The sequence below is a fragment of the Pantherophis guttatus genome, chromosome 3, assembly GCF_059756535.1.
Source record: "Pantherophis guttatus breed Tessera chromosome 3, ASM5975653v1, whole genome shotgun sequence".
NCBI classification, from domain to species: domain Eukaryota; kingdom Metazoa; phylum Chordata; class Lepidosauria; order Squamata; family Colubridae; genus Pantherophis; species Pantherophis guttatus.
This window is the reverse complement of record NC_142065.1, coordinates 14749892-14769802: the sequence shown is the minus strand read 5'-3', so window position 1 is coordinate 14769802 and position 19911 is coordinate 14749892. Positions and strand designations below refer to the sequence as shown.

At 40.4% G+C, this 19911-nt stretch overlaps 1 protein-coding gene across 3 annotated transcripts in view; it reads left to right on the top strand.

Annotated features, from left to right (window-relative positions):
- Positions 1 to 19911, top strand: part of LOC117674826 (cadherin-like protein 26) — a 41614-nt gene that overhangs the window by 10871 nt on the left and 10832 nt on the right. For all 3 annotated transcript variants that reach the window (XM_087889046.1, XM_087889047.1, XM_087889048.1), the window contains exons 4-12: positions 1104 to 1253; positions 3932 to 4079; positions 5583 to 5749; positions 7497 to 7625; positions 8394 to 8579; positions 8754 to 9010; positions 11131 to 11264; positions 13768 to 13989; positions 16695 to 16928. In XM_087889046.1, the coding sequence (XP_087745172.1) occupies positions 1104 to 1253; positions 3932 to 4079; positions 5583 to 5749; positions 7497 to 7625; positions 8394 to 8579; positions 8754 to 9010; positions 11131 to 11264; positions 13768 to 13989; positions 16695 to 16928 (1627 nt within the window). The remainder of the gene's footprint in view (positions 1 to 1103; positions 1254 to 3931; positions 4080 to 5582; positions 5750 to 7496; positions 7626 to 8393; positions 8580 to 8753; positions 9011 to 11130; positions 11265 to 13767; positions 13990 to 16694; positions 16929 to 19911) is intronic.

Below are 19911 nucleotides of genomic sequence, written 5' to 3'. Positions count from 1 at the left end.
TCGCAGACGATAGACACTGCTGAAAATCAATGAAGAGAGTTGAAATAATGCATAACCAGATTAGAGAGAATTTATTCCTGTAAAACCTGTTAATGATGATAGCCAGTAACTTGCATGGTATAAAGTGTAAGAAGATTAAACAAATGCAGAGAGGACAGGTCTGTCAAGGTGTATTAATCTTTCAGATTCATGGTGAGCTCTAAATATAAGTTGAAGAGCAATGACAGCAGGAGAAAGTGGATTTCTGTCTCCTGCTTGTGATCAGCTGTTTGGCATCCCATTTGACTCCTCAAAACTCCTGGGTGGAGAAAGATGGGCCTCAACCAGATCCAGCAGGTCTCAGTTTGATGCAATAGTTAAAACACTGGAGTTAAAAAAAAACTAGTGAATGAACTCTATGAATTCTAATCTTGATGTAAATATGCAACTAGTTTGGGATGACTTTGGCCTAGTCACTCTCTTTCATCTTTAAGAAGAAGACAAAGTCAAACAAAATACGTTGTCAGGAAATGGCTTGGAGTTCTCCATCCAATTGCCAGGAGTCAAGATTGACTCAAAGGCAAATATATGGTAAATTACCATATTGGTCAAAACTCCTATTTACTGGCACACATGCAACATCGTAACAGAAGCAGTTGCTATGTGGACATAAAATAAAAGAATCATTGCTACCACAGCCACAATTGGAATATAATGGTATATTTTTGGTAACAGAAAAGGCATGAAATTCCTCATTAACTCTATTAAAAGCTCAACTGGAATAATATACATGTATATGTATATATATGTGTATATATTTGTGTGTGTGTGTATGTATATGTATATATAATATACATATATATGTGTATATAATATACATATATATGTGTATATATATGTTTTCTGAGGTTTTCGCGGGTGTTTGTATGTAGGTCTTTGGTTATTCGGGTTTTCTCCCGCGTAAAATTGGAAGTGTCTTGGTGTGTATTATATATGTATATATAATACACACACACGCACACGCACACACACATAGAGAGAGAGAGACATATTGAGAGAGAGAGAGTTTTAAAAATAATTGGAAACCTTACTCAGATATTGCAATCTGTTTTTTTTTTTTATAGGTCTTAAATGATGTAGCCCAGAAGGATCCTGTCACTTATTCAATGCGTGTGGATGGAAATCCAAATGTGACAGTGTTTTCTATTAGAGGCACCTGTGGAGATGTATATGTGCATCATCCCATCGATCGAGAGAAGACGCCTTCTTTTTCAGTAAATATTTCAAAAATATTTACTTATTTTGCACCTTCATTAAACAGAGAAAAAGTCCCGGTGAAACAAATCCCAATGAACGCAACTTTCTTTCGAATCCATCACAACATCCTCATCAAGTTGGGCCGAAGGCTTCCAAAAAGCAAGGAGGGAGCAGTCATGGATACCTCTGAATGAAGGACAGGTCCATAAAGTGGAAGCTATGATTGAGAAGCCCTGCTAGCTTGCCCATAGCTTTCCACATCTTGCCCCATATACCTGGGAAGGAGCAGGATCCTTCAAAGACCTTCTCACAATAACTGAAACAGGATAGACAGGATAGACCAGGGGTGTCAAACTCAAGGCCTGGGGGCCGGATCTGGCCCACAGGGTGCTTAGATCTGGCCCGCGGGGCTGCCCTGGAAACACTGAAGGACTGGCCCGGAGTGCCTCTGCCAGCAGGAGGCTGTCCCACCCAAAAACGGAGCTTGGGAGCCCCTTTTCGCTGGCAGAGTGCTCGGACCACCACAGGCACCCCCAAAACAAGTGATGTCGAACTGGCCACACCCATCCTGGCCAGTGGTGGGATTCAAGTAATTTAACAACCAGTTCTCTGTCCTAATGATTTCTTCCAACAACCAGTTTGCCAAACTGCTGAGAAAGTTAACAACTGGTTCTCCCGAAGTGGTGCGAACTGGCTGAATCCTACCACTGATCCCGGCCACTCGAGGTCAAACACAACCCTGATGCGGCCCTCAATGAAATTGAGTTTGACACCCCTTGGATATACAGATTCTTCTTCTGTTCAGTGTGTTGCCTGATATAAACTGGCAACCATAAGTTGGTCTATGTAAGGCTTTAAAACAGGGGTGTCCAATCTCAGCAGCTTTAAGACCTGTGGACTTCAGCTATGCTGGCTGGGGAATTCTGGGAGTTGAAGTCCACAAGACTTAAGGGAGGGATCAGCATGATTTGGGCCTAGAAATCTATTAATAATCAGTGATTAAGTATTCTTCTGCACTGAGGGGGAATAGACAACACTTAGGCCACGCAGTGGCAGCACACAGATTGAGTGTGTTAGAATAGCCAACTGAGTGACAAGTACAACCTGAGTTATTGTTGCCAGGTTATTTTGGTCTAAGTAGGGCCATAAACTGAATTGCCAGCCAAAGCTGGGTGAAGACTTTGCTGCTCTTGGGTTCCATCTGCTGTTTGTATTATGATACAAAAGACTGTATCCTAAGAAGCGATTTGCTCACTCAGCCTACTTTCTAGCTACCAATTAAGTATTACAGCTTCATGATCTGGCTTACAATCTTTATATTATCCATCTTGAACTGCAAAAAAGCATACCCATGCTAACCATACTCTGCTTCATTTCATAGTACTTCTTCCTTTTGCAGCTAACCTGTTAAATTAGATTTTTTGTAAAAAAAAACAAAACCTAACAGTTAGTAGGCACAGTCACAGAATAACTGAGTCTGTGACTTTTAATAGCCTTAGGAGGCAAATTGAAGATGCTATAGAAGAGAATATTTACATAGAAACATAGAAAGCTGATATTAGTCAAGTGGTCTTGACTAGTCAAGTGGTCTAGGTGGGCCAGATCAAGTGGTCCATCAAATTTGCCCTTTGAGATTTAAAAAAAAAATTGTTTACATTTTATTTCTTAATGTTTGTCAGCTGATGGACATGGTAAGGCCACACTTGGAATACTGCATTCAGTTTTGGTTGCCACGATGTAAAAAAGATATGGAGACTCTAGAAAGAGTGCAGAGAAGAACAACAAAGATGATGAGGGGACTGGAGACTAAAACATATGAAGAACCGTTGCAGGAACTGGGTATGTCTAGTTTAATGAAAAGAAGGGCTAGTGGAGACATGATAGCAGTATTCCAATATCTCAGGGGCTGCCACAAAGAAGAAGGAGTCAAGCTATTCTCCAAAGCACCTGAGGGCAGAACAAGAAGCAATGGGTGGAAACTAATCAAGGAGAGAAGCAACTCAGAACTAAGGAGAAATTTCCTGACAGTTAGAACAATTAATCCTCCAGAAGTTGTGAATGCTCCAACACTGGAAGTTTTTAAGAAGATGTTGGATAACCATTTGTCTGAAGTGATGTAGGGTTTCCTGCCTAAGCAGGGGATTGGACTAGAAGACCTCCAAAGTCCCTTCCAACTTTGTTATTCTAGACAGTGGATATGTGTTTATCCAATCATGTTTAAACTCAATTACTGATGATTGACCCATTACCTCCATTGGAAGTTGGTTCCACACCTCCGTTATTTTTTCCCCCTGTGAAGTAATACTTCCTAACATTACTTTTGAACTTGCCTCATGTCTTTCTTTTCACTAGACTAGACATACCCAGTTACCACAACTCTTTTAGCCTCCAGCTCCCTAATCACCCTTGTTGCTCTTCACTGCACTCTTTTTTTTCCTTTTCTTTTCCTTTCTTTTTCTTTACAAGTATTGTAGCTTAATATATCTGGAGGCCTAGCACAGTTTTTAAAAATCCAGAAAACTTCTTTCAGAACAGAACTCAGGCCCACTTGACAAATCCTGGTCAACAATACGGATTAATGACTCTCCTATCTGTAATATTAAGTAGGATTTCCAGCGATCAAAACTTTGCTTAATGTAATTTTGCTTTGTCTTATAATTGAACCTGATTTCCTCATTGGTTATCTGTTGTTCAGCTCACTTTTGATGTTCGTAGCACAACTAACAATGAAAGGCTAGCAAATCCCTTGAATGTCATCATTCATATTCAGGATATAAATGACAATGCACCTCAGTTTTCCCAACGTGAATTCAATATCATCATCAAAGGAAATTATCACAAAGGTGAGTAGCCTTTAAAATCTGAGCAACATCAGATAGGATTGCACCTTGTAGATTCCTGTCCTTTTTTCTTCTTCTTTCTTTTTCTTGTCAGCTAAGTAGAAAAAGAGATCCATTCCTACATAAACATAAAAGAAACATTTCTCTTCTAATTACATTGTGTGCATTTTAATAGGGAGCTAATAGGGTTTTTTTTCTAGATGTTTTCAATCATTTTCAATTTCTGGGATTTTTCACTGTCAAAGTAAATTTAAAGTCCCTTTGGGTGAAATCTATATTTCTCCCTATTCTTTTCCAGGTACAAATGACACAATAATGCACTATCTGTAGTGTAAGCCACATGGAAAATATCCATTGAATGCATTATTTGGATGCACACTTCAAGGTGCATCTAATTTCCTTCCTAATTTAACCAAGTTCCTTTCCACAATCAACTATGGGTCTGTTTTGGTACTGCAACTGAAATAATTACCGATATACTCTCAGTTTATCATCCCTACATAACAGAATAACCCTTCTGATATCAAAATATCCAACAAACAGTAATGCATTACTGAATGTTCAATATAGTGATATTTCTAAAAGAATTATTAACAGTATTGTAAGGATTGTAATTTATCATCTTCTGTTATTGTACTTAATTTCCACACACCATTTTACATACTAATGAATGTTTTTATTTTAGACTTTATTAGTTGGATACTTGATACCTTATCTATATATGTTAAATGTTGGCATTTTCATGTAGTAAACCCTATTTATTTGCATGCCTTCAAATCAGTGTTTACTCCTGACGACTGTCTGGACTAGTCCCTACCGTTTCCTTGGCCAGGTTTTTTGGAAGTGGTAGTGTCATTGTCTGCTTCCCCAGGGAGGGGAACTGATCCAAGAACACCCAGCTGACTTTGTGCCTAAGGTGGGACTAGAACTCATGGCCTCCCAGTTTCTATCCTGATGCTCTCACCACTATACGAAACCAGTTCTCTTACAGTCTATATCAGGGGAGTCAAACTGGATTTCTTCAAGGGCCGGATCAGCATTATAGTTCTCTGTGGGCTGGGTGGTGGTGGTGGGAAATGGGACGGTCACCACTTGCAACACCCTGCCATCCAAAACAGAGCGGGGGGGGGCTGTGTGCCTCCCCTGCACCCCGTTTTTGCTAGCAAAGGCATAGCGGGGCTGTCCTTTGCTATTTTCAGGCTGGCCCCGTTGGCCAGATTTAATGGAGCCACTAGAGGAATCAATATTGAAGAGAGGCAACTTTGGCAGGCCGGATCCGTCCCACGGGCCTCGAGTTTGACCCCCCTGGTCTATATGAAGTCAAAATCTAAGGCTACATTTTCCTTTAGGTGGCAAAATTCATATGGTGGTCTTTTCTAGACAGAAACCTACACAAGTGTTGTGTAGGTTATACATTTGTAATGGACACCTACGAAAACATTTTCTCTCCAGACTCCAATTAAATTTATGACATTGCTCTAATGTGCTTCAATTTTTCTATTATAGGTCAACACTTTTACAGAATGACAGCATTTGACTCAGACCAAAAAGACACTGCAAATTCTGAAGTGGTATATTTTCTGATTTCGCAGATGCCTCAACTAAAGCTGCCTCTCTTCAACATTGATTCCTCTAGTGGCTCCATGAGCATTACACAATGCTTGGATTATGAGGTACTGTGCTTAGAAACAAAGTTTGTCCTTGGAACATAAAGTTTGTCCTTAGAAACAAAGTTATAATTAGTTGCATGGGTTTTGTGTCTTGGTATCCACATGGTCCAGTAAAACGATCCATTAAAATTTGATTGTTGATTTTGTCTTTTAGTCTAGTATCTAACATTAACCCACCACCTTAAGATAAATGCTTATCATAGTTCTTTTGAGTGTTGTGGGTGAGCAATTTAATGAATTGGTAAATTAAAGGATAGAAATTGTATTTGGTGCCAGAAAAATGGCTAAATTTATTTGTTAGCAATTCAAAGAGTTATCTAGATCCATTTTCTCCTAGCTGACACAACATGACTACTGAGTTGGAAGGATGAAATAAGAGGCTAAAACCAATATTTGGTAGATACGTCTTGCAGAATAAGTGACTAGAAATGAGTATACATTTTTTGTTGTAATGAACTTACAAAATGATACACAATAATACAACACAATCACTTCAGTTTCCCCAATAAAATGGTTCTCCAGCTAAGTTTTAACTTGTGGCTATAGAATATTAATGCAGATACAGGACATACAGACAGAATGCATGAAATACATATGTTGATACATGAATCAAAGTGATGCTTAGCTGTTTGAAGGAACAGAGGCTTTCTGGTTTGGTTTTTTTTTTGAAGACGTTTTGTTTCTCATCCAAGAAATTTCTTCAGCTCTGACTGGTTGGTGGGGAATGGAAGGATTTATACTCCTTGCAGACAGCTGGTCATTTGCATTCTTTTAGCGAGTCATTAAGGTCACCTGGAGGTTTATCTGTGTCATCAAGGTCACCTGAGTGGTGCAAATGGGTCTGGAGCCTTCTTGGTACTGCTGAAAGGACTGTGTTGTAGATTGGAGATAGATGAGGTTGTATCCCTCCCCCTCTGTTGTTTTTTTTTTTTAATTTGATTTATATGCCACCCTTCTCTGGAGACTCAGGGTGGCTTACAATGCGTTAAGCAATAGCCTTCATACTTTTGTATATTTATACAAAGTCAGCTTATTGCCCCCACAACTGGGTCCTCATTTCACCTACCTTAGAAAGGATGGAAGGCTGAGTCAACCTTGAGCCTGGTAAGATTCGAACCTGCAGAAATTGCAGGCAGCTGTGTTAATAACAGGGTGCATTAAACCACTGTACTACCAAGGCTCCTCTCTTGTTGAGAGAAGGCTGTTCAATTTTGACATAGATGGCCTCTTTGACCCTTCTTTCAAACCACCTGGTCCTTTCAACAGTTCCAAGAAGGCTCCACACCTATTTGCACCACTCAGGTGACCCTGATGACACAGATAAACCTCCAGGTGACCTTAACAATTTGCTAAAAGAATGCAAATCACCAGCTGCCTGCAAGGAGTATAAATTCTTCCGTTCCCCACCATCCAGTCAGAGCTGAAGAAGCATCTTGGATGAGAAGCAAAATGTCTTCAAAGAAAAACCAGAAAGTCCAGTTACCTCTTGAAAAAACACCTTTGGGAAAACCATGACCTGGATGACTGAGAATCTCCACAGACAGCGACTGTATGTATTAAACTCGGGTATCTCATGCAGTCCACTTAATTGTATTCTTAGATCTTGCCACTATTTGGAGGACTACATTTTTAGATAGGGATAACAAAATCAATCTTCTAATTTTGTAAAAGTCCCAAAGGATAATAGTAATGTCAAATTTATTTTGATTTTTTAAAAAAGACCCTGTTTTTAAATTTTACTGTCTTTAAGGCCAATAGGAAATTCAGAGTTCTGATCATGGCTTCCGATCTTGGATCTCCACCCATGTCATCAACTGCAACAGTCAATATTGATGTGGAAGATTCGAACTACAATTTGCCTGTATTTACCCAAAAACATGTAAGATGTTTAAGATAACTACGAACGGTGTGAGAGAATTTATTCTGGACACAGCCACAAAGAGTAAAACTATCTTGTGTTAACTGACATTTTCAAGCTCACAGAACAAGATTTATATAGCATGGTTTCCTTCTGATGTGATTCCTTTTGTGATGAATAAAAGGACCTGCATTTTTTGAGAGGCTGCTGAAATGCAATTACATGAGTTCTGGCCAATATGGCCATTGATGGAGGATCTATAGTTCAGCAATATTTGGAATATAATATTTGCAATATATTTATATATTGCCCACCTTGATATGCCATACTGTATGACTGGGGTGAAAAAATTAAAGGTTATAGCCTAATGTTGTTCCCACAAACACTATATGGGAATACCCTACTTGCTATGGCCATATTCTGTGACATCATTAATGACTTATAGTTCCAACTACGAAGGTATACAACATGGAGATTCTCTTGATTTTTCTTCATGGGGAACAGAACGATGGTAATTCCCCCTCCCCCCTTAAGTACATGATTTTCCTGGGTCAGAAGAATCCACAGTAACCATTTCATTTAGAAAGGAATTTCACAATTTGTTCATATCAGGAAAGAACAGTAGGAATGTTACTGGAATGGAGGTACTTCACTTTTTGCCTTTAGTCCTTTCAAGCTCCGTGTACCTTCTGCTTGCATGGCCCAGCTTTTGTCTCTTAGTCACGCTATTGCAAGACAGACACAATGCCAGAAATTATGTGTCAGAGAACTCTTTCTGTGTCTTCCAAGTATGATGCAGGTGTCCCAGAAGGCACATCCGGAATCAACATCCTTCGTCTCAAAGTGGAAGACAAAGATAGTCCTAATACACGTGCTTGGAAAGCCAAGTATACCATAAGAACAGGAAATGAAAGAGGAAACTTTATTGTTTTTACGGATTCTTTAACTAATGAAGGCATTTTACAGGTTGCCAAGGTAAGGCAGGCTGACAAATATAGAGATAAGATTTCTAGAATCTAGAATTGGCTATGCTGACTATGGATGAGGGAGTGGCAATGCCAATTCTCTAGAAGTCAGATTTGGGAAGAAGCTAGAGGATACCAGAATCTATTAATGGAAACTTTTGTGGTTTGGTTTTTCTTTTTTCAGCCTTTGGTCTATGGTAGCCTTTCCGTGAGGAGACTTGTCATTGTTGTGGAGAATGAATTGCCCTTCTTTTTATGTGAAGGCGGCCTTCAGCCACCATTTTCTGAAGTCTCAGTGAGCATTAATATCACCATTCGAAACTATGCCCCTCAATTCATTCCTCCATTTCTTCATTTTAAATATCAAGAAGGGGTCAAGGGCGGTACTACACTTGTGAAATATATAGCTCATGATTCAGACACAGCACAAGATAAAATCAGGTAAGTGCTTATGGTTGGTGTTCCTTTGTGAATGTTGTTGGAGGATTATTGCTTCCTTACATTTCTTCCTTAGAAAAAGCTTCTTCTAGACCAGGGATGGGCAACTGTGGCCCTTTTACAACCTGTGGACTTCAAATCCCAGAATTCCTGAGACAGCTTGGCCAAGCTGTCTCAGGAATTCTGGGAGTTGAAATCCACAGGTTGTAAAAGGGCCACAGTTGCCCACTCCTGTTCTAGACCAGGGATGGCCCCTTTACAGCATGTAAACTCCCAGAACTCCTGAGCCAGTCATGCTGGTTCAGGAATTCTGGGAGTTGAAGTCCACTAGTCATAAAGAGGTTGTTGTCCCGAATTCGGGTCTGAGCCTGATGCTGAAGCCAATGAAGGATGCCAGACATGAAGTGCAGGTTTTAATTGCTTTTTATTGGGATACCCCAAGGAAAAGGGCTCTTGGCCAAAATGCCAAGAGAGCCAAGAACAAAGGATGAAGAAAGTTTTATACATTTTCACTAAAGGAGAAGGCAGGACAAGGCAGGATAATAAGAAATATAATCTAATAAACATTTAGTAATAATTCTACAATTTGTTCTATTGGTCTCTAGCTGTCCCTATTCCTAAGCCTTGTCTAATGAATGCCCCAGGAGTTATCTAATACACATTTTATTTGCTCCAAGCCATCTCTATTCCTAACTTTTAGCTGAGGTCTGCAAGTTGATTAACTCTTTTTCTTACTTTTTATTTATTATTATTTTTTATTATTATTCATATTTCTATGCCGCCCACTCTCCGAGGACTCTGGGCGGCTTACACCAAAGACAGTATACTAAATAGCATATTGCCCCCAACAATCTGGGTCCTCATTTTATCCATTTTACTCGGAAGGATGGAAGGCTGAGTCAACCTTGAGCCGGTGAAATTTGATCCGCTGATTTGCTGAACTAGCAGTCAGCTGAAATAGCTGGAGTACTGCACTCTAACCACTGCGCCACCTCGGCTCCTTTTATCAACTTTCTAACTACTCAGAATTGTTACAAGCTTTACACATGCATATTTCCTCTGGATAAGGATTCTTTGTTCTTGCCAGATAGACTCCACAATTACAGACTTCTTGAGTTCTTTACTTTCAAGTGTGTGCCATGACCTGGCTTTATTTTAGCAGATAGCCCATCAAGGTGATAATTGTTTCATGTAGTTTAATTAAAAGGCTATAAAAGCCATCATTGAGCCATCATAAACTACAACAGGAACAGGAAATGCATCATAGGAACAATAGAGATGAATCCTAGAGTAACAGGAAACAACTATACTGGAGAGGAATGAAAAAGCTGTATATAAGATAGACATAACACCTGTAACAATAGTTGTCCACCTCCGTTCTGGACCACATCCTTTTCAGAGTAGTAGCCAAGCAGAACCTGGGCACTAAAAATGATTTTTTTCTCCCTGTAAGCTTCATCAGACTTTTTAATTTCTAGACAGAGGAACTTCATTACTATCATCAATATTTTTTTTCTTTGTAAAACATGAAAATAAAGTGCAATATTTTGGGTCTTCAAGTCAAATCTATGTGGGCCTAGATAAAAATACTAAATTAGGACAAGTTTGCCTTGTACGTTTGGGAAAGAATTAAAGATGCTGCTTAACTTAATTAAAAAATTTAAGATTTTGACCAGGAGATATTAAAAAGTAGCGTGGAATCCACTCCACTAAAACTTGTTGTATGGGAAATGATTTCCTACATGTATACAATACAGGTGAAAACACTTCAACTGCTCAAATCAGCTTTCATTTGTTCTTTAACAATTTCAGGATTAATCTCTGACACTAAAGATTGAAAATAACAATAGGCTACAGTATGTTTATTAAACTACTTTGTGAAACTAACTAGGCTGCAGTAGTCTTCTCCAATCTGTCAATCTCCGAATGTATTTGAACCACACTTCCACAAATCACCAGCCAACATGGTATTTTTAAAGATGTATATAAAACTCTAGGCTGAGAAACGTTGGCCAGGATATTTAATTTCTAGTCGGGCGGAGGATAGGAGCCAAACTCTACCTGGCTTACACAATTATGCACTGAGTTTATCATTCATATTTAAAACATTTGCTTGTTTTAAGATACAAAATTGGGTTCGATCCAAGTGGTTGGCTGAAGATCAGTGAATATTATGGAATCGTGACAATAGCAAAAACTCTTGGTAGAGAATATCTATTTCTGAATAAAACCATTCTGATTCACGCCATTGATGATGGTAAGTTCCTCCTTTCTTTTCAATCTGTGAGTTCTTGAGGATGGGCAAAGTCAAAGCTCGGCAAACATTCAAAGTCATCCCTATCTAATACACTTTCAGAATTGATTCTCTTTGTGTGTGATGTAAGAGTTGGAGAGTTTCTCTTTTAGGAATGAGCTTGTCTAGTCGTGGTGCAAGGATTGATATGTTCCTTAGGGTCTGCAAACCAAGACAGCATGGAGCACACGGTTAGATTTCCAGAGATGACAAAAGTTATATTCTGTGCTCTGAGATTGTGAACACTTTTAGCTGCAAGATTTAATTACCCTGTAGAGGAAAATATGGACAAATTGATCAGGAACTGAGATCTCCATCATTGGCAAAGCTAGTTACGCTGTTGAGGTGTTCATCCAGTGCCTGGAAGCTATGACCCTCTGTAGGGAGAACAGCCATTTTCAACAAAATGAGTAGCTGTGGGGTATTACACAGGTGAAATCCAGATTTTTTTACTACCGGTTCTGTGGGCGTGGCTTGGTGGGCTTGGCTTGGCTTGGCTTGGTGGGCATGGCTTGGTGGGTGTGGCAGGGGAAGGATACTGAAAAATCTCCATTCCCACCCCACTCCAGGGGAAGGATACTGCAAAATCCCTATTCCCTCCTCATTCCTGGGGGAAGGATATTGCAAAATCTCCATTCCCACCTCACTCGGGGGCCAGCCAGAAGTGGTATTTGCTGGTTCTCCAAACTACTCAAAATTTCTGCTACAGGTTCTCCAGAACCTGTCAGAACCTGCTGGATTTCACCCCGATATTACACCCTGGTCAGAGGAGGTACACAACTTGAGAATCCTTCTAGAGTCGTGGTTCCTGCTTAAAGAGGTGGGCTTTGGCAGACATCTGCCTTATGCACCAGTTGGACCTGTTTCTAGATCAGGAGGCTCTGCTCGTAGTCATTCATTACTTAGTCGCAACCCCATCGGAATAACAGCAATGCGTTCTACCTGGGGCTGCCCTTAAAATACATTTGGAAACTTCAACTGGTCCAAAATGCACAGTTCTGGGCACATCACAGTTCATGTATACGAGTGGTCCCCAACCTTTGCAGCTTGGCAGCCTGGTGGTGGTGGGGAAGAAGGGAACTGGACCAATCAAGTGGTGGGCCGGCATGCACACGCATGCATGCACGCCCGCCTGCTGTTCAAGCAAGTTGAGCTGTGCACATGTGCTCCAGCCCACTGATCATGTGTGCGGTTGCGAATAGTCCAGGGCCTGATAGTGGACCATGGATCCATGGTCTATACTATACTAGTGTTGTACACAGCTTCACGAGCTCCTAATCTGCTTTCAGGTGCAATTCAAAGTGCTGATTATCACTTTTAAAGTCCTTTATGGCAGAGAGCCATGTTATACTACTCTCTTCAAGGTTTTCTGTCCCCCTCAAGATCTGAGAGGGCAAAATCATGGCATGTCATCTTGTGGGATTTAGGAAACATGCCATCTTTGCCGTGGCATCCACTCTATCTAAAACATAAAGGGTAAAGGTAAAGATTCCCCTCGCACATATGTGCTAGTCGTTCCTGACTTTAGGGGGCAGTGCTCATCTCTGTTTCAAAGCTGAAGAGCCAGCACATGTCGGCACATGACCGTTTCCGTGGTCATGTCCCGGCATGACTAAATGCCAATGGCGCACGGAATACTATTACCTTCCCACCAAAGGTGGTCCCTATTTTTCTACTTGCATTTTTTAACGTGCTTTTGAACTGTTAGGTTGGCAGAAGCTGGGACAAATAACGGGAGCTCACCCTGTTATGCGGCCCTAGGGATTTGAACCGCTGAACTGCTGACCTTTGATCGGACAAGCTCAGTGTCTTAGCCACTGAGCCACCACGTCCCTATCTAAAAAGTTACCCCCAAATTCCAAAAGACCCTGAAGCTCTACTGGAAGGCTGTGAAGACCTGAATCTTCCCTCTGGGCTGGAATACTGGCTTATCCCAGTATACTATGATTTCTGTTGTGAGCCTATTAAAAGGTGCCTTGGTTATGACATTATTTTAATTGCTCTTGTATTTTGTTGATAGACATTTTATGTTTGTGTCTCTGTGCATGGAAGATTGTTGTTGGCAGTTCAGGGTGATGTTGTGTATGTAAGATAGGTGGCCATGCATATTTCAAAAATAACTAAAATGAAATTCACTATTAAATTCTGGAGCACACTCAGATCATTTGTTCTGGTTTGTTATGTGAGGTGTTGTGTGTATGGCCAGGAAAAAAACTATTTGACTTACTTGGATTTATAATTATTTCATGAATTGAAGTACAATTAATGCAATTCGTCTTAATAATTCAACTGTTTCCCTTATTTTATGGTATGACAAACTTGATGGCAACTTGCAGCTGTTTCTAGAGTTTGGGGGAGCTGCATACAAACCATACATCTAAACTATATGGTCTTCTCTTAGTTTGAAGGCTCCTTCCTGCTTCCATACAGGGTTTCTTAAAATTAAAATACTTCTATTCTTTCCCAGGTATTCCACCATTAACTGGCACAGGTACCATCCAACTTTACATCAGTCCTTCAAAACTGATTGCAGTACAAAACTTGACGATATGTGAGGGAAAAGGACTGGGTCCTTTCCGTATAACATCTGAAGTCGAAGATTACAATCCATATGCAGGATCTTTAACATTCCAATTGGAAGATGCTTTGGAGGGTAGTCAAAACTTCTGGAGATTGGGAGAGAGCTCTGGTAAATGGCTGCTAATTGGGAATTGCCATGTCCTTTGATTTCACCTCTACAGAAAATTTATTCTGGGAATGGCGAAGAATCATTGAGGATCGTCAGCCCTTCAAGGCAGGCCAGGTCAAAAAACAAACATCAATTGCCCTCTCTGAACATATGTGAAGGGAAGAAAGTTTAGGGGATTCTTCTGACAACCAAGGGCTACCTAGGTGATAACTAACAGATTTTTTATTACACTGAATATCAGAGCCACGGTGGCACAATGCTTAGAATGCACTACTGCAAGTCTAACTCTGCCCATTGCCAGGACTTCGATTCTGACCGGCTCAAGGTTGACTCAGTCTTCCATCCTTTCAAAATAGGTAAAATGAGGACCCAGATTATTGGGGGCAAGATGCTGAGCTTCTAAACTGCTTAGAGAGTGCTGTAAAGCATTAAGTCTAAGTGCTATTGCTATTGCTATCAGCACTGTTTTTCAGCTAGACCTGTGATGGTGAACCTATGGCATGTGTGCCACAGGTGGCACGCGTAGCCATATCAGTAAGCACGCCAGCTCATTTTTGGGCCTTTTGGGCCCACCAGAAGTAGAGAAACAGGTTGTTCCCTGCCTCCGGAGGGCCTCAGGGGATGGTGGGGAAGGCCCGTTTTTCTCTCTCACCCTGCTCCAGAGCTTCTCTAGGAGGCTGGGGAGGGTGAAAACGGCCTTCCCCACCCTCCCGGAGGCCCTCCAGAGGCCAGAAACGGCCCATTTGCCAACTTCTGGTGGGATTGGAAGGCCTGTTTTTTGCTTTCCCCAGCCTCCAGAGCCCCTCTAGGAGTCTGGGGAGCATGAAAACGGCCTTCCCCACCCCCCCGGAAGTCCTCCGGAGGGTGAAAATGGCCTGTTTGCCAACTTCTGGTCCCACAGGAAGTTGGCAAACCAGCCGTTTCTGGCCTCCGGAGGACCTCCGGGGGGATGGGGAAGGCCGTTTTTGCCCTCCCCAGACTCCTAGAGAAGTTCTGGAGTCAGGTGAGAGAGAAAAACGGGCCTACCGGGCCATCGTGTGCCAGGAGTGGGGGGTGGGTGGGGGGTCACACGTGCATGCACGGGGCCGGAGCACATTATGGGTGTGGGCACGCACGCATGCGACCCCTCCCGGCACACGATGACAAAAAGGTTACCCATCACTGAGCTAGACTCACAGTTTTGTTTCCCATACGAGTCCTTGTTTGATTTGATCAGGAAGGATGGGTTAAAAATTAGTAAACATCAGACCTGTAGACTGTACTGTATATCAGGCAGAGGACAGTTGCTGTATGGACATATTCCTGAGCTCAGGAACCTATGACTATTCCAAGATGCTCCCTGACTACTCAAAGTGTGATAAAAAAATGTCCACCAGAAACTTGTGATCTTGTAAAACCACAGAACATTACACCAGCCTTCCATGTTCTTGTGCGTGGAACTGAAATTTCACAAGAAGTTGTTATTTGCTGGAAATTTCAGCTTCTTTTATATATGCATGTGACATTATGTGATGGATCTCATGAGGCTCCTTTTTACATCTTAAGAGAATCCTGGCACTCAATTATACATGGTCCTCTTTTGGACATTTAATTTCCTTTGGGAATTAAGGAGTTCCCAAAGTAACTAAGGAGTTAGTAAGATCACACTTGGAATACTGCATTCAGTTTGGGTCACCATATTATAAAAAAGATTTTGAGACTCTGGAAAAAGTGTAGAGAACAGCAACAAAGATGATTAGGAGCCTGGAGACCAAAACATATGATGAATGGTGGCACGAATTGGGTAAGGTTAATCTACTGAAAAGAAGGACCAGGAGAAACATGATAGTAACGTTCCAATATTTAAGAGACTGCCACAAAGAAAGGAGGGGGGGGGGATACCCTATTTTACAAAGCACCAGAAGGTGAACCTATTTTCTAAAGCACCAGATAGAACTAATCAAAGAGACCTAGAAGTTTCTCCAACCTAGTGCTAAGGAGAAATTTCCTGAGAGAACGATTAACCAATGGAACATCCTGCCTTCAGAAGTGGTAGGTACTCCATCGCTGGAAGCTCTTAAGAGGAGACTGGACAGCTACCAGTCTGAATTGGTGTAGGATCCCCTGCTTGAGCAGAGGATTGGATTAGAAGACCTCCCAGGTGCTTTTCAACTCTGATATTCTATGATTCTATGAGTCTTCAAAGTACGTAGGAAAGAATGGGACACTGGGATGAATCACTTTAAAGATTTAATGTATGGTACAATTTTTAATAATGTTTATTCCTTTTCTTTGCTATTATGTCAGTAGTCCCATTAAAGCAGGGCTGTCAAACTCCCGGCTGGATGTGTTACATGTTGGCCATGCCTACGCCCGGTTTAGCAAAGGGGAAAAAAAAGTCTCGATACGTCACATGATGACACCGTTAACGATGTGAGTTTGACACCTCTGCATTAAAGGCTTCTAAGCAGTGGATGTTAGAATTCATTTCTTCAGAAGTATTCAAGGCAGGCTGGACAGCTAATCCAACTTGTAGGAGTTTTCTCTGGAACTTTTATTAAAAAAACTCAACCAGCTCCGAACATTTAAAAGTATTCTCACTCCTGTGGGTAGCACTTGAAATGCATCAAGCTGCTAGTCTTTATTGCAATATTAGCACAATAATCTTAGCAAGGATGTGATCGTTGGAGAATGATGGATGTTTTTGTTTCTTTCCTGTTTTGTAGGTAACTCGGTTCAACTTTTTATGCTGAAAAATCACTCTCCTGGCGATTACTTGGTGCCTCTCCGTATACGAGATTTACAAGGGGTTTTTAGGCAACAGACTCTGAATGTCCAAGTATGCTCTTGTCTAGATGGGATCAAATGTGACATCACAAATATGGCCATAGTGGAGCCCAGTACTCTTCCATTGGGAGGAGTAATTGGCATAATTGTGATTATATTTCTGTTACTGATATGTGAGTAATGTGTTTATATATTGCTTACTAGAAAATCTTGTGCCATTTTGTAATTGTTGTGTGTTATGCATCTACTTTAACTCAAAATCCGGCCTTTAACTTTTCTGAAAGACCTGAATGATGCTGTCTCTTCTGGATGTCAACACCGGGGAGGGGGGGGAGGGGCTGCATCAAGTTCTCCCTTACCAGCACCTTTGAGTTATGATGCTTTGGTTATGGAATAACTCACTTAAGTCAGTGTGTCTTACCTAAAAGTGAATGTTTAGAAATCTATTAATGACACAGTTAAACCTATGGCTGCTTCAAGCACAAAATAAGTACCAATTTTTATGAATTCAGGATTATTGCGATTGAATTAATACCTTGAAGTATCATGCTAATCACTCTCTTAAGAGACCACCAAGCTATAACAATTAACTAGGACTACTAGATCTGATCAACAAAAGTCCAGATGGTCACTAGAGGGAAAGCAAGACAGTCTTTGGCACATGTTTGGACCATCCAATGGTTATTTTGATTTATGTAGTTCACCGTATTCACCGTAAACTAAACAACCCTCAAAGCTTTCATTTGCATTTTGGTTCATGGTGAACTCCAAATAGGATCTCTGATAACCTGTTTTCTTAAAACTCTAGATAGTAAAATCAGAATAATCTTGACTTGTTATCCTAATGTGGGAGTGCAGTAAGGCAGAAATCATGGTTTAGACAAAGCCTACACAAATCAGTATTCTTTACTTTGTTTAGCCATTCCCATTGTTAGGAATAATCAGATCACATCCACCATCAAATTTAATCTCAGTCAGTCAGATTCCAGGGGAATTGTAACAGGGGTGCTATTCAGCAGGTTCTGACAGGTTCTGGAGAACCAGTAGTGGAAATTTTGAATAGTTCAGAGAACTGGCAAATACCACCTCTGGCTGGCCTCAGAGTGGGGTGGGAATGGAGATTTTGCAATATCCTTCCCCCATTAGTGGGGAGGGAATGGGGATTTTGCAATATCCTTCCCCTGGAGTGGAGTGGGAATGGAGATTTTGCAGTATCCTTCCCCTGCCATGCCCACCAAGCCACACCCACCAAGCCATACCATGCCCACCAAGCCACACCCACAGAACCGATAGTAAAAAAAATTGAATTCCACCACTGAATTGTAATCATTATAATGTGTAAAGTAGAACCCGTCACTTATTTGATTATAGTTTAGTTTTATGCTCTAATCTTATATACCAAGATTCATATCCAATATTATTCTTAGAATCATTTTGTAGGCTGGTTTTGAGTTGTTGCAGAGCTATAAAGAGGTAGCATGAGATATTAAATAGATCTTGTCTGAGTTTACATAATTGTAAACCAGAAGTTTTAAAACCTGGCTTTTTGAGCAAACAGTAATGACCTTGATTAAAATTTACATAATTCTAGTACAATAGATGAACATCAATTCAATAATGAATTGATACTCATGTAAAGCTAAAAATAAACCAGCCCACTTATGGCTTAACCCAGGCTTTTATATGGATTGTCATGTGACATAGGGGTGTGATTTTGAAGCAAGCCAGGATGAGCAAATATTGACGTTCCACAAGTAGGTTTACTGATTCTAAAGGAACCAAGATCCAGATATCATTTTCTATACAACTGGTCAAGATTAATGGAACCCATCTTTATTATTTTACTTAATCTACGTTTCCTAAGGATTCTTTCCAGTTAGGTGAAAATACAGAACTTTGTGAAAGTTTCTTCTTCCTGGTATGGATATAAAATCCATAATTGTGCAGAGAGACTTAATTTAATACATGTTTTCTACTTGATTCCCACAAGCCCACTCCAGTGACACCATCGGTTCATGAAAAATGCTATCATATCATGGTCAATACAATCACTGCAATTCCAATATTTGTTCCCATACTGAAGTTGGCATTCTTTGCTCATTGGGTAGGATTGTTTCATGGATCACATTAAATCACAGTTTGTTTAACTGGTTTGCTGGATAACCCATAAGTGGCTGGCTCCAACTCTTATGTTGGACCTTAACCTATGGCTTAGAAATTATAATGCCCGGGTTCACAGTACATGTTAGGCTAAAAGCAAATAAACGATATTATTGGAAAATTTTAGTCAAAATACATCAAGAATACAGTCAAATGGCTCTCCAACCCTCTTTGTTGGCAGTTTCATTATAATGTATAGTAGGCCAGATTGTTGCTTTATATCCTTGGAATGAAATTTCTGAATTGTCTGAGAATCATCTATTTTGGTTATGCTATTGGCTGATTATAGCTCTTAAACCAAGTAAATATTGTACATGAGCAGTGTGTGCTTACACCATGCCATCTGAAAGCAACTACTTTCTCTTTCCTGGATGCAACCACTGACAAGGGCCGTCAGCCTAAACATGCCGTGCTACCCTTGTATGAAATGGTTTGGTCCACCATTCTTCCATGGTTCCAAGGAACTAGCAATCAAAAGGCAGCTATTCTGCCTTCCCCACCCTCAATTCCCATATGTATATTTATGGTAAGAAAAAGAATTGGAAGAAAAGGCAGGAAAACAAAGGAATGGCCCAAGAAAAACCTTCAGCTGAAACTATCCTGCTAGACAGAGATTCATCTAAAATGTGGACAACTAATAAGAAACTGAATTTGATCGAATTTTATTAGGTTCAGAGGAAAAAGTGATTAGAAAAATATATCAATATCTACTGGAGCAGGCTATGTTTGAAGAACAAGTGAAGGAAACCATGTTAAAACGGAGCAATAATTTTGACTATAGCATTGACTTAAATAATTGGCAGGATCTATGGGAAAGGAACAGAAAACTTTATTTATTTATTTATTTATTTATTTATTTATTTATTTATTTATTTATTTATCAAATTTCTATACTGCCCTACTCCCGGAGGACTCAGGGCGGTGAACAGCCAAGATAAAATACAGATAATACAAATATTAAAAGTCCCTTAAAATTATTAAATATTTTGGCCGAAA